Consider the following 14,699-nt stretch of genomic DNA (forward strand, 5'->3'; position numbering starts at 1 on the left):
CAACAGTGTGTGGCTAGGAAATTCCTTGGCTACTGAGAGAAGTATCAATTGCACCAACATTGATGCAGGGAAATATTAATCAGGAAAAAGAAAAGCTAGGAAAATGTACTAAGCCTGGCTATGAACTGGAGAGCCTGTTTCATTCTGCTGCAAAACAGAAAGAGCCCACACCTCTGCCTACCTACCAGGCAGGATGCTGAGATGTTGAAGAGCATCAAGTATATATACGTACTTTGTAATTTATGGCACTATTACAACCCACAAATACAAGTTCCTTGTATTATGTTAAAGTTATGTGCTATATTAAAATTTCCTAGTTGTCCCAAGAAAGTCACATTCGAGATAGAACTTGAAGGTTGCTCTGGGACAGTATGAGATAAGAACAGGTGTGAGATAGTTGTGGTTCTGGACTCTGCCACTAACTAGTAGGGTGACCTTAAGCAAGTCACTTCACTTTGGAGAGCCTTAGTCTCCTCTTCTACAAGAAAGCGGAGTTCAAAATAAATAATTTTTGAAGGCACACTGGTAGTTCCAGGCCTCTATGAGCCTCCATTGAATTCTTATTCTTCATAATATTTAAAATATGTTTTGCTCTTTGCTGGAAATTCAGTATAGATCTAAAGGAAAATTAAACACATAATGAACCCCTTTTTACTTGGAATGGACACAGTGTTTGAAGTCAGATAGCAATGCTTCTGTGGTTTATATTCTTCTATTTAGACAAGTTATTGTTAGTTGCCTAACAGCATTCAGACCTTCTTAATAGACCCTAATTTTGATCAGTCTACTCTTTTCCAAAGCAGCCCATGTGGCTCAGAGGGAGTTATTTCCAAACCCAGGTCCAAGGATGGGTTCTGACTTACCATCATCATAATTCCATCCCTCTAGCTTGTGATTGGTTCAGGAACACAGAGTTAAGCCAATCAATACATTGTATTCCTCTGTAAAATGTTAATGACTCAGGGGTGGGCATGTGATTTGAGATGGTCTAATCTGTCTAAAAAAGAAGCTCTTTAATTCCATGGAGGTAGAACTGAAGAAAGAAGTTCCTCCTCTCTTCAACTTTCATAAACAAGGGAGTGTAATTTTCCTATTGCTGCAGAAAGCCCAATCAGGAGGGAAGCCATTCCGGTGAAAAATAAAAACAAAAACAAAAAACGGATGCTCAGAGGAATACAGAGCAACAGAGCCAGAGCTCTGATCAGGCCGTGCCTGGAGTTGGCCCTGCCTCTGGCCTTCCAGGTATTTAAGACAATTCATTTCCTTATTGTTTAAGTAATTTCAAGGTTTTTTTTTTTTAATTTATAGCTGAAAATATCCTGACCTGTATAGCAAAGTGCAGTCTTGTGAGGAAATCTTTTCATAAGGATGAAATGTTCTTTTTTGCTCAATAAGAAAACATTATTATCGTAGTGCGTAAATACACATGGCAGAAAAAGTTCGGTTTGGGAAATGACCATTGCTTTTGTTGTTGTTGTTCCTGAAAACTCAGCTATAAATCTGAGGGCTTTCTATTCAAGACCCATGTCTTCTCCTTCCTTTGCATCTTCTACTGTGTTGAATGCAGAGCTACAAAGAGAGCAGGTGTTCAGTGACTTCAACTGAGGTGGGGAGGGTAGGAACAATTTCTGTCTTATTTGCCTTGAAACCTCCACGTGTTACAATGCCTATCACACAGAAAGCACCAAATGCATATTTTTGAAGATCTGCACCTACAAAATGTTAATAGTGTTCAAATCATTCCTATTGGGACACTTGCTGCCACCTCTAAACCTCTTTTCCCGGTTGGTATGGCTATTCCTTCCCTCTTTTATCCCCATGTGTAACCTCCTGTTGTCTAAGAAGAAATCTTTCCCACTCTGAGTGATATTTATTAGGATCATCCTATCTCTAAACAATGTACAAATGAATTTTCTCTTGAGATTATGATGCGATCCGCTGTACCTTGGTAACTTCTGAAGAAAGATGAGAATGGGTCTCTTTGAGCCGGGAAATGGAACTATGACTAAGGCCTCCCACCACAGCCATCAGGGTGTTAAAATTTTTGAGCTGAAGGAGCTTCTGCAATAAAAAAAATGTTAACTTCAATACTTGGTAACAATTTTTGAACTCTACAGATCTTTTCGACTTACAGATGGAAGTCATGTACAATTTTAATAACAAGGATGTAGAAAAAGTAATATCAATTTGAGACAAGGTACAAATGAAATCCACTAGAAAAATGTATTAGTCATTTCATAAAAAAATAGCTATATTAAATGCTTCCAAGTATTGCCGGTTAAAAGTAATCTTTTTGCATGACAGACGTATGATTTGTTCATTAGACATTTATGGGTAGTTAAATTGGCTTTTATATTGTGAACCCCAAATCTCCTCAATGCCATTTCTCAATAGAGTGAAGAAATATCTAGAATCCTTTGAGAACCCCGGTCTAATTAATAGACATACATACCTTGGCAACATTGATAAACTTTGTGATGACTTCTGCCCTTTGCTGAGGGGTTGGTTTGCTAAGAACCATCAACTGGACCCACTTAGAGATTCCATTAAATAAAGCAATAGATCTCTCCAAGGTTGGGTTATTCTCCAGGCAGCCATGGATGACATAGCTTTGGTAATCAGTGAACTAGTAAAGGAAGATTCAGAGACACTGAATTACAATGGAGTCTTTGCAAAATCAGAAATTAGAATGTTGCATGGAAGAGGTGAGATGATGTTTCACCACAGCATAATAATTTCTTTCACTTCACATTAATTAATGGCCTCTTACAAGTTTGAATACCTTTAACATGTTATGTTATTGCATTTCACTCCTCCATACACAGGCACACACTCATTAGACACCAGAGTGTTGGCTGGGGGAGGAAGGAACAAGACTCAAAGTCATATTCCAGTAAGTCTGAAATTTGCTGGATCATAAGATCCACCTGGAGCATTTGCTAAAATGGTTTTGGGGAACACATTTGACCTAATGGATTACTACTGTTTTTTTCCCCCACACCTGTGGCATGCAGAAGTTCCTGGGCCAGGGATCGAACTCACGTCATAGCAGTGACCTAAGCCGCAGTCGTGACAATGCTGCATTTTTAACTCACCAGGCCACCAGGGAACTCCTAGAATTTCTATTTTTCACCCACTATTTGTGACATCAATGGTCAGGCAAGTTCGAGATACAATGGTACACAGTAAAGAAGAGGAAATGAATATAAGTATCATAATTTCAAGTCAGAAGAAGTTTGCAAAGTTTTTTTTTTTTTTTTTTTGAGAAAAAAATAGTATTCAAAGTAAGGCCACTCTTGCAAAATGGAAGTCAGCATGAGTGTCATGAGATACATAGGAGCCTTCTAGCATACAAACAGAGCAAGAGATTCCCTCACATGGCCTTGTGGGTGAGTCCTCTCCAAGTAGGATTCCTTAGCAAAAATAATCAATCTTTCAGAAATCCATACTTCTAACCTCATGTTCATCTTTGCAAGCAATAATGTAATTCATTTTTTTGGCAGCTTGGAAAAGAAGGAGAACTGACTTCCCTAGAGCTTGATGAGACAAAAGCAAGAGCTAACTGTGAACCACTGTGTAAATATCATAACAAGTGGATAGTGGGTAGATGACTAGGAAGAGATCTCAGTTAGGAAGAAGAGGGATGTAGAAAAGGAACTCTGTGCAGATAGAGTAGGAAAGAAAAATTGAATCCCGGATCTCCATCTCTGGGAAAGACTCTGACGTTGAGATTCTCCTGAAAGCCAACAATTCCTATTTTTAACCTATACCCATTATTAGGCATTTATACAAATCCCAAACTAAATAAATACTGCTTCCCCCCCTAAATGAAAGGCTCAGCCAAACATGTTCACTTGGGAGAAATCAATGGAGCTAAATAAACCTGGAATGGTTCAATCTCCATTGAGTATTTAGAAAATCATGCTTTAATCCTATGAAAGGAGACATTGAAAACAGCGACAGAAATATAGCTCCTGAGCCATAAAATAAAGACATGATAATATTTATCTTTGGTTAAAAGGGATTGTTCCTGTGAATTAAGGGCACTTTTCCAGTGGAGCACAGTAACAGAAGCTGCCAACACTGCAGAGGATGAAAATGCAGCTCTTGGGAAAGTTGGCATCGTGATTGTTATCCTTGGAAGAATAAACGTCCAGTTTCTTACTGAGATCCTTCTGAACGATTTATGCTCCAGAAAAGTGAGGTGCTCGGCCAATTCAATGGGCTCCAGATGGTCAAACAGCAGACAGGCTTTTCCCTTCTTGGATACTTTTTTCCTCTGTGTGACTCTTCTCATCCAGTCATAGGAAGGGCTATAAAAGAAGAGTGAGTCTGGTCAATGTGCTGAAAGCCCATTTTACTCAATGGAAGTTATTAACCTACTGACTCTGTAACTCTTGGCCTGCTTCCAGGGGCTTGTGCAAAATACACTCCCTGTCTTTCCTACTTGAAGAGAAAACCACTGACCCATTGCCAATAGAACATAAACTTTGAATTGTTTTACTAGACAGGGTGCGTTTACACTGATCCATCCAGAATCTCTTACTTGGTCCTTCTTGTGACTGGTAAGGTTTGGATCATAAGGGAGAGGTTAAGGCTAGATATATAAATTTTGGACCTTATCAATTTATAGATAGTGATGGAAACTGCCAAAATCTGGTTCTCCCATTTCAGCAGCATATGGATTATCTGAAAAGCTTGATCTAAAGACAGAGGCCTGAACCTCACTATCAGAGATTCTCATCTACTAGGAATGAATAATCTGAATAATCGGGTTTTTTTTTTTTTTTGTCTTTTTGCCTTTTCTAGGGCTGCTCCCGCGGCATGTGGAGGTTCCCAGGCTAGGGGTTGAATCGGAGCTGTAGCCACCAGCCTATACCACAGCCACAGCAACGCGGGATCCGAGCCGCGTCTGCAACCTACACCACAGCCCACGGCAATGCCGGATCCTTTAACCCACTGAGCAAGGCCAGGGACTGAACCTGCAACCTCATGGTTCCCAGTCAGATTTGTCAACCACTGCGCCACGACGGGAACTCCAATAATCGGTATTTTTAACAACATCCTTAGTAATTCCTGGATAGCTCACCATTGATCACTCTTGAATAAATATTCTAAAAAAAGAGACTAGAGTATGAATGCCTAGGACACAAGAGCATATATTTGCAATATGGATAACCATAGTTAGGGCCCTAAAATAGTTTTGTCTGCAAAGTTAACTAATCAATATAGAATGCTGGCCTAATTAGTACCAAGTTCCTGATCACTGAGCTAACTAGTTCATGACACAACCGGTCAACATTTGTATAGCCTCAGGCTGACCTCGGAAGCACCAAGGTACAGGGCATCTCAAACTTGCATGAGCATATGAATCACCTGGGGATCTTAAGATGCAGTTTCCCATGATGAAAGATAATATGAGAAAGAGAGTGTATACAGATGTGCGACTGGGTCACTTTGCTGTAGAGCAGAAATTGACAGGATAATGTAAATCCACTATAAAAACAATAGCTGCAGTTTCCAATTCAGCAAGTTTAGGGTGGGGCATGAGATTCTGCATTTTTATTGGCCCCCAGGTGATGTCAATGCTGCTGATCCACAGACCACACAATGAGTGGCAAGGGCATAGGAGACTAGACTCGGCAAGTGGGTACTGAGCCTCTATTATGCGCCAAATGTTTTCACACATCATTCTAGGTACTCGCTGGATGCTCAGAATAACCCCATGAGAAAGGTACAATCCCCACTTTACAAATAAAGAAACTGAAGCTTGGAGAGAGAAACTACATCCCTTGGGACTGAGCTCATTGCAGCTAAGCTCTCCTCAGAGAAGCAGACCTTGATTCTGAGATGGGGCGAATGGAGGTCAAGTGGGGTCATCACCATGCCCTCCCCCAGACAGAGAACTCAGGTTTGAAAGAAGCTTGCGCCACTCTTACATGCTGGATATGTCAATGAGGCTGACGTGTTTCTCGTATCCCAGTTGACTAGCTACTTCCCGGAATTCCTCAGTCATATGGATCAAACCAAGGTCCAAATTAAACTCTGCAGGAAACTTCAGAATCCAGTACCTGAAAGGCATCAGGCATTTCTGACAGCTGGAAGATTTCAAGCTCGACCTCTATGGAAAACTACTGTATCATTTTACAGATTACATTTAACAGTGCTTCCAGGGCCATGCCCTAAATTAGCACTCTCCCATCCCCACCCCATCACCCTGAGTCCCGCTATTTCCTCCTTCAATCAAGGACCCAAGCCCACCACTCCCACTCCGAGCCTCTCTTTCTGACTCTGTTTTTAGAACCACAGCTGAGAGGCAATGCTTCTCCCAGCTCATGGCAAGTAGGTGGGAATGTGTATGGTAAGGGAGTAGAAAGCTTTTTCTAAGACACGCTTCCACTCCCTAGTCACATTGACCACTGCTTAATCTCCAGACCACAAGAAAGAGAAATTCTACCCCCTGGAACAGAGGAGGGCCAATTTAAACAAAATCAATGAATGGGAGATGAGGGTTGATTCTATTGTCAGATGGGTCTACTGTTCGGGGAAAAGGAAACTGTAAAAATTCCAGGACTAGAAATGATAATTAAATTCATACATATTTACCTCATGAAGTAGCAGATCTTTAATCGAAATTCATCACAGCTTTCCCCACTGGCATTTCGGTACGTACACTAGTTAAAGAAAAAATCCTTGTGCATTGCTTCCTTTGCACAGAACTGCAGCTGTTTGATCAGTTTAGATGAATTCCTAATAAGAGGGCCATACTAAGGATATTAGGGTTATGTGGACATTGAAGTGGGGAGGTATGTAGGTTCTGATGACATCAGCACTAAATAATTGATACAATGTATTATTGCTCTGGGATGTATTTTTTTTTTTTTTTTTTTTTTGCTCTGGAAGAGAAGCCACTTATAAAATTAGTTTTACCTTCCTGGGCACTTACCAAGTGACATCTGTCAACTATAATTACAAATATACCCCAACCAACTATAGATAATTTAAAATCAATAGTACATAGCAGCACCATTTAAGCCTAAAAGATCTTGCATATAAGAATAATGCCTTATATAACTACTCTAATTTCTTTAGTATTTGAAAATGTCCTTTTGGGGTATATTAATATACAGGTTGTGTTGCGATTCAGTCTCAAGTCTATTTATTCATACTCTTTTAAATGAATATTTATGGAGCTCCTGCTATATGCCAGACACCATGCAATAAGCAAGGAATCCACAGGGACGAAAATCTAAAGAAATGTTAATTCACAGGCAGTTTCAACTTTCATAAAATCTTTGCTTTCAGATATTAAACCTAACTGTGCCTAAATAGCCCTTTCTATTTGTGTTTTGTATAGCAGTGAATATACTAATGATGAGAATGCTGTTTATGGGCACACTTTTTGGACAATGTTTGGATCCTGAGGAGGGACAGGGCCAGTCTGAGTCAAGTCCCCCTCATCCTTTTCTATGTGCTACCCTTTAATAGAGGGACCCGTGGAACCCCTGGACCACCAGGTACTAGGATCTTGCTCACTTCCAGGGAACCTCTGCTCAGGGTGAATGTCCCCTTATCCTCTCTAACATCCCCTTCTGCCCTGAGGTTGGAGGTGATGCTGGAGGGAAGAAGTAGAAAGTGGAGGAGGCTTGAAATAAGCAGATAGGTGCCCTGCTGGCCCTAATAACGCTCAGTGGACCCTATCCCTCGTAGATTCCCCCGACCTGCCCTGCAAGGCTTCTCACTCTTCTGCAACAGCCCTGGGCTTGAAGCCACCAGAGACTGTGGGAACCAACATTAGTGACTGTCTAATAAACATTAGATCTCAGGGAATGAAACCTCCTTAAAAATGTGTGACTATTTTGTAGTCATTTTCAGCCATTTGGGTTTTAACCACCTTTTAGGACTGTACCATGTACAAAAGCGGTGGACTGCTAAAAGCCCGGATTTTAGAATGGGGTTTCTAACTATGTTTCTTTTCTTGCTTTTACATCAGAAGAAAATCTAAAATTAATATCAATCTACAAATTACAATAAGACTGTTAGACTGCTCCTTGTGTCTTGCCAGCAAGGGAAGATGTGAAAATTGAGGTGATGTTTATGCCTGGGCCAGATCATATTATTTTGGCTGGCATTTCCATATGTCTAAACTGTATTCTCTAAGTCTACCATTTTGCCTTCCTAAAAGGGAAAGTTAGATCTTGAATCAGTGTTAAATATTCTTTCATTGTACTGGCAGCAGAAATGTTTAAGACAAGTTAGAAACATTCGGCCTACAGCTCCTGTTTCATTTTGTATCTAGTGATTATTTTTAAGTAGAGCCAAAACATCCAGATGGATGGTCAACTCTTTGGTCAATCATGCAGCTGCTGTGTCTAGACATCTATACATATTCACAAAACAGCTGGATAACTGACTGAAGACTGTTTATTCATCTTAATTTACTGGCTTTGGTTAGACACTCTATCTAAATACAGAACTTGATTTATGATTATAAAAATTACATAGTAGTTGAAAAGATATATGCAGAGAAGTTTTCCTGCCAATTCAGTGGAAGATAAATACCATCGGTGCATCAGTAGAACGATTCTTGGCAAATAACTATTATTCAGCTCTCCATTGTCATCTGTTAAAAAAGAAAATAAAATGAGAGGTGAGAAGACAACAGTACAAGCTACTTTTCTCTTTTTAAAATGTCAGTAGAGGAACATCAGTGTCAAAAATTTCTTACAGATACAATTATCATTTTCCTCCCACTTCTGCTGGTATTTCCTTGCAAATTATGTGGGTAGGTCTCACCATTTTTTTGGTTTAGGGTTGCCAAATTTCACAAATTAAAAAAGTTCAAAATAGTTATTCTGAATTAAGGTAAACCACAAATAATTTTATAGTAAAAGTATGTGCCATACACTATTTAGGACATTCTTATACTAAAAATGTAGCTCATCTGCAATTCAAATTTAACTGAGCATCCTGTATTTTATCTGGCAACTCTACTCTGTCTGGTTTAACACTTCCTATAACAATGAATTCAACAAATAACTCTTTTGTGACTCTGTTTGTTCAAGGGATAATCCAAAATGCTGAGGTAGATACATAAACAACATAAAAAAAGCAGAGAGCTGAACAGTCTGTAACCTAGTAGGAGATGCAAGACAAATACACAAATAGAGAATGCAGGAGATAGTGCCACGCATAGCTGTCCAAGCCAAAAGGCCAAGAAATGATCATGACAGCATATGTGATATACCATAAGTCACTAAGGGCTGGAGGAGAGTGGAAAAGGCACTCAGCTTTCCTGACAGGGGAGATTAGGAATAGTATTATGAACATCTGAGATGATATCTGAAATGAGCTCTACAGCAGGGTTTCAGTGAAGGAGTATGTTAAAGGCATGGAGTTAGAAAGATGCAGGGAATGTTCCATAAACATTAAGTGAGCAGCACAGCTGGGGTATTAGCTGTGGGCAGTAAAGAGCAAGACATGCAGAGGGCGGTGTTACCAGGAGAGAGAAAGGGGTCAATCAGAAAGGCCTTACACACCAGGGTAAGGAGACTGAATTCTGATCCAGAGCAACCCTTGCATCTGGACAAGGGGAAGTCACAGTATCAGTATATACAAGACAGAGAAAAGGCTCATACCAAACATTTCAATGCAAGTGCTCAGCAGCTCATCTAACGTTGCCGCTTTCCCAAGTCCACTTGACCCCATGGTTTTTTAACCGTTGTCAAAAAACTAGGGGCCTTTTCAACTTCATGCAGACCATCTCCATAATCATGCAAGCTGGTGGTGTTTGTGCTTAGGGGTGGTCCTAAAGTTTCAAGACTCTAAAGAAATAAGAAGAAAAAGTTGTCAGCTAGAGTTCTGCCGTCCATTAAAGCATGACTCTCCTACCTAAAAAGATAATGACGGAAGTTCCCTGGTGGCCTGTCAGGTTAAAGATCCGGCATGGTCACTGCTGTGGTGTGGATTCAATCCCTGACCCAAGAACTTCCACATGCCATGGGTGCAGCCAAAAAGAAAAACATAATGACTTCCACTGATTCTATTTTTCTGCTAGAAAAGAGTCAGTGACAGAGATGGCATCAACTACTGTGATGGCAAAATGCCTGCTATATACTCTGAGACCACAGAGATGTTTCCTATCAACTATTATCCCATGTTTGCAAATGAAAAAAAATTTTTTTTTGTCTTTTAGCTGTACCTGCAACATATGGAAATTCCCAGGCTAGGGGTCAAATCAGAGCTGTAGCTGCCAGCCTATACCACAGCCACAGCAACACAGGTTCTGAGCCATGTCTGCGACCTACACTACAGCTCACAGCAATGCCAGGTCCTTAACTCACTGAGCAAGACCAGGGATTGAACCCACAGCCTCATGGATACTATTTGGGGTTGTTACTGCTGAGCCACCACAGGAATTCCTGAAAAATTTTTTGAAACATCTTATACTTTCTTCATATTCTTAAGTGACATTGGAGAGTGCATTATTATAAACATTACTTGGTTTAATATTATTATAAGAATACAGGACAATCTTACTTGCCTAACTTCTCTAATAGTATTACTAATATTAGTAAAAATATTACCAATAGTCTCTTGAACACCCACATTAAGTACCAGGTACCATACCAAATGCTTTGCCTATATGATCCAGCTTGACCTTCCTAACAATACTATGAGGTAGTAATTATTATTTCTAGTTTACAGACAAGGTTGTGGGATTCACATAGATTCAACAACTAGTCCAAAACCACACAATTATTAAGGCCTTGAATAGGGACTGCTTTATAACATAAAATTTGGGTTGTACTTTTTCTCATTTATTGTTCTCCAAAGTGCGCGTATCATAAATTGTCATAAGTTTCCCCCTCATCTAGTGTGAAGAATAACATTCTACAACATCTCAGAAAGCGTATATAAACCAATGATCTGTCATAGAGGTAGAAGAAACATGTGAGCATGACAGCCGTCCCACTGTATACCACTGTCATGGGGAAACTGGGATCAGAAACACCCTCTCAGAGTTGCTTACACCAAAAGTATCCCCCCCTGAAAACACACCATCCTTTTATTTTACAGAGAATGTCCTTGATGCCAGGTCCATACAGGCTTGGAGAAATCAAAAGGTTGTCATGATGAAAGACAGTTATCGACTTTGGACAGTCGGGTAGGTAAACGTGGCCATTGGTAATTCATCTCTTAAACCGTTTAAAGTCAATGTCTACTTTACTCTCAGAGTTTATTTATGCAACTGGTAGTCATTGAGTCCCTGACAATTGCCAGGCAAGAGGGGAGGCATTGAGGCCACCAGGATGAACGCATCATTGTCTTGGTCTCAACCTTATCTTTGATGGGCTCATAATCAGCTTCAGCAGGCCAACACATGAATGAATAGAAAAAAAAAAAAAACAACTTAATGTCCACATGTGTGGCTATATTAGTTTAATGGTACCACTGAAGGGTAACATCTGAATGAGTCTATTCGCAAGATTTATAACTCTAGGGGAAACCTGTTTATTGTGTATTATTTCTGTGTGAAAACCATACTCTTATGTGAAATGTACCACTTTTAGATTATCCCACATGTCATAAAAATAACAGAAACGGGGGGTTTCCATTGTGACTTGACAGTAACAAACCTGACTAGTATCCATAAGGATGTGTGTTTGATCCCTGGCCTTGCTCAGGGTCAAGAAGCTGGCAATGCTGTGGTATAGGTTGCAGATGTGGCTCAAATCTGGTATTGCTGTGGCTGTGGTGCAGGCAGCGCTGATTCGAACCCTAGCCTGGGAACTTCCATATGCTGCACGTGTGGCCCTAAAAAGCAATAAATAAATAAATAAATCAGAAACACGGAATCAGTGGTGTCCCATTTCTGTTACTCAAAGGACGTTTTTCTTTTTTAGGGCTGCACCTGTTGGCAGATAGGAGTTCCTAGGCTAGAGGTCTAATTGGAGCTGCAGCTGCCAGCCTAAACCACAGCCACAGCAACATGGGATCTGAGTCAAAGGACTTGTTAAAAGGGAATATTTAAATTGCCTGGAACCAAGCATTTTTTGCAACATGGATGGACCTAGAAACTATCATGCTAAGTGAAGTCAGCCATACAATGAGACACCAACATCAAATGCTTTCACTGACATGTGGAATCTGAAAAAAGGACAGAGTGAACTTCTTTGCAGAACAGATGCTGACTCACAGACATTGAAAAACTTATGGTCTTCAGAAGAGACAGTTTGGGGGGTGGGGGATGTGCTTGGGCTGTGGGATGGAAATCCTGTGAAATCAGATTGTTATGATCACTATACAACTACAGATGTGATAAATTCATTTGAGTAATTAAAATAATAAATAAATACATTTAAAATTTCAATAAATAAATAAATAGTCTGGAACCAATGCTTACATTTTGTAACCAAGTTACCTAATGGGTAAAGCCTTTCCCAACCATTCTAATTTAAAACAACACCACCTCTCCCTCCATACCCACCTCCCAACTGGCTTCCTTGATTCATTTTTTTCCTCATAACACTTGTCCCCATCTGATATACTACATATTTTACTTTCTTATTTGCTTTTTTTAAAATCTCTCTAGCACTATAAAAATAAGCTTCACATACACATGGATTTTTGCGTTAGTTCTCTAGTGTAAACCCTCCCCCCACTTCTAAGATTTTTCCTTTCAGAAGAGACTCAAAAAAGCACTTATTGAGTGAGTGGATGGATGGATAAAGAAAGGAATAAAAGAAAATAAAAATTGTAAAAAATTTGTCTGACTACATATATATTTGTATGAATGTATGCTATAAATTTTGAAGTTGTTATTTAGTTTGTTTTACCAATTTAAATCAGTCTTTTTTTTTTTTTTTTTTCTGGTCTTTTTAGGGCTGCTCTCACAGCATGTGGAATTTCCCAGGGTAGGGTTCAAACTGGAGCTGCAGCTGCCGGTCTACATCACAGGCACAGCAATGCAGGACCCAAGCCTCATGTACAACCTACACTGCAACTCACAGTGATGCCAGATCCTTAACCCACTGAGTGAGGCCAGGGATCAAACTTGCATCCTCATGGATACTAGTCAGGTTTGTTACCACTGAGCCGCGATGGGAACACCCTATGCCAGCTCCCTAGACGTGATAGGATCTACCTATACCCTATTCATAATGAGAACCTAACACCTCTTCTAGGACATTTTGGGTCAGCATGTCTCCATTTCCCTAATGTAAATTACCAATCCTATTAAGGTCAACATTTGATAAATTTGATAACCTTCCTGTCTAAACATATATTTTATCTTAACTCTTGCTACAGAAGAGTTAATGTGTTATTTAGAACCAAACAGCCTAGATAAACTAAATTCATTTTCAGGTGAAAACCAAAATGATTCAGCTCATCTGTTTTGGGAAGGTATCGACTTTCCACAAGGGGTTAGAAATAACCTGACACCAAAGACCTGTCACGATGTTTGGAGTCATATTTGTGATCTGCAAAGGAACCAGTCCATGAAAACCAGGCTGGCCAGGTTATACAGTTACAATCTGTTTCTGCAATCAGTGAATGTGTCTGTGCCCCTCTGTCACCTGCATATGTCCCTGAGATCTCACTTTACATGTGTGGATATTACTGTGTCTACATTTGCTTTTTCAAACGTAAAGCTTCTTTATTATAAAGGCAATATACATCCATCATTTAAAATAGGACAGTAATAAAAAGGGAAGGGAAAAATAAGTTACCCATGGTTTCATCATCCAAGGAACTCTTGTTAATATCATGGCATGTTTCTTTTAGTTTTTTTCTGGCATAATTATTCTAGTGAGCTTCTTACATAATCTACAATAGTTTGAAGAAATACTTACCTATCGGTCTCATACAGACAGATATCCAGGTCTGAAAGAGTTCCAAGGGCAGTTATCATCATTAGAAAATGCACTGGGGACGTAGTCTGCTGAACTGGTTTACCCAACTCCAAGAGTAAGTACTTTGGAGAACCTGATAAAAGAACAGAATCAAGAAATTCCAAATAATCCACATTGTGATAAAGCATTTCCTAAACCCTTTGATTGTGAGTGGATTTTGAGATTTTTGTCTAAATGTCATCCATAAAATTAATTAAAAAGAGAAGACATTCAAAATAGTTATTTGGTGCCATGATATTTTAAAAACGAAATCATTAAAAAAAATTCTGCCAGTTAAAAACTACAAATATGATAAACCCAAATTTATACAGATAGTATAAAAGTATATTTTAGTCCAAATGTACTTCTATGTGTGGATTACTCATTAAGAATTTCCAAACACTGACTTTGGAATGTTAGTAAATCTCTAAAACAATTTGTTGCGGTGATCATCAAACTCTGGCTGTAAATCACTCCTGATTGTCTCAATGTGAATGTCGGTGTTATTTTAGTCCAGATTGTTTAGTCTCCTGATGGCTTAGGACTTGCTTTCGTGTTGATAGGTACCCTCTGGCTGCAGTGAAAATGACTGCTTCTCAGCCTAAACATTTTCTCATAAGTCTGAAAAGGACAGAGTAAGTCGAAATTTCCCCAGGGCTTGAATTATTTCTAAGAGAGAAGGTCTCACTTCAAAAAGGCAATAGAGTTCTGTTGGGTGTGATTTCCAAAGGCCATGAGGTTCATGCAGCAAGAAAGGTTTTCATTATTAACACTACTGGCAAAGGCTCTACCTTCAAAAAAAAA

At 39.5% G+C, this 14,699-nt stretch overlaps 1 protein-coding gene across 10 annotated transcripts in view; it reads right to left on the minus strand.

Moving 5' to 3' along the window:
• Positions 1 to 14,699, minus strand: part of RASGRP3 (RAS guanyl releasing protein 3) — a 117,238-nt gene that overhangs the window by 33,226 nt on the left and 69,313 nt on the right. For 6 of the 10 annotated variants that reach the window (XM_085019639.1, XM_085019641.1, XM_085019637.1 and 3 more), the window contains exons 2-9: positions 13,857 to 13,989; positions 9,639 to 9,824; positions 8,563 to 8,623; positions 6,607 to 6,674; positions 5,940 to 6,071; positions 4,166 to 4,313; positions 2,453 to 2,626; positions 1,945 to 2,061 (exon numbers count right to left, since the gene is read on the minus strand). In XM_085019639.1, coding sequence (XP_084875765.1) covers positions 1,945 to 2,061; positions 2,453 to 2,626; positions 4,166 to 4,313; positions 5,940 to 6,071; positions 6,607 to 6,674; positions 8,563 to 8,565 — 642 coding nt within the window. In that variant the 5' untranslated portion in view covers positions 8,566 to 8,623; positions 9,639 to 9,824; positions 13,857 to 13,989. Of the gene's footprint in view, positions 1 to 1,944; positions 2,062 to 2,452; positions 2,627 to 4,165; positions 4,314 to 5,939; positions 6,072 to 6,606; positions 6,675 to 8,501; positions 8,624 to 9,638; positions 9,825 to 13,856; positions 13,990 to 14,699 lie in introns of all 10 variants that reach the window. The other 4 variants (XM_085019643.1, XM_085019644.1, XM_085019636.1 and 1 more) reach the window with 2 other exon arrangements.

The sequence above is a fragment of the Sus scrofa genome, chromosome 3, assembly GCF_054392235.1.
Source record: "Sus scrofa isolate SSC_HxYL_T2T_F1_AM1 chromosome 3, Sscrofa_HxYL_maternal_Yorkshire_Landrace_v2.0, whole genome shotgun sequence".
In the NCBI taxonomy this organism is placed as follows: domain Eukaryota; kingdom Metazoa; phylum Chordata; class Mammalia; order Artiodactyla; family Suidae; genus Sus; species Sus scrofa.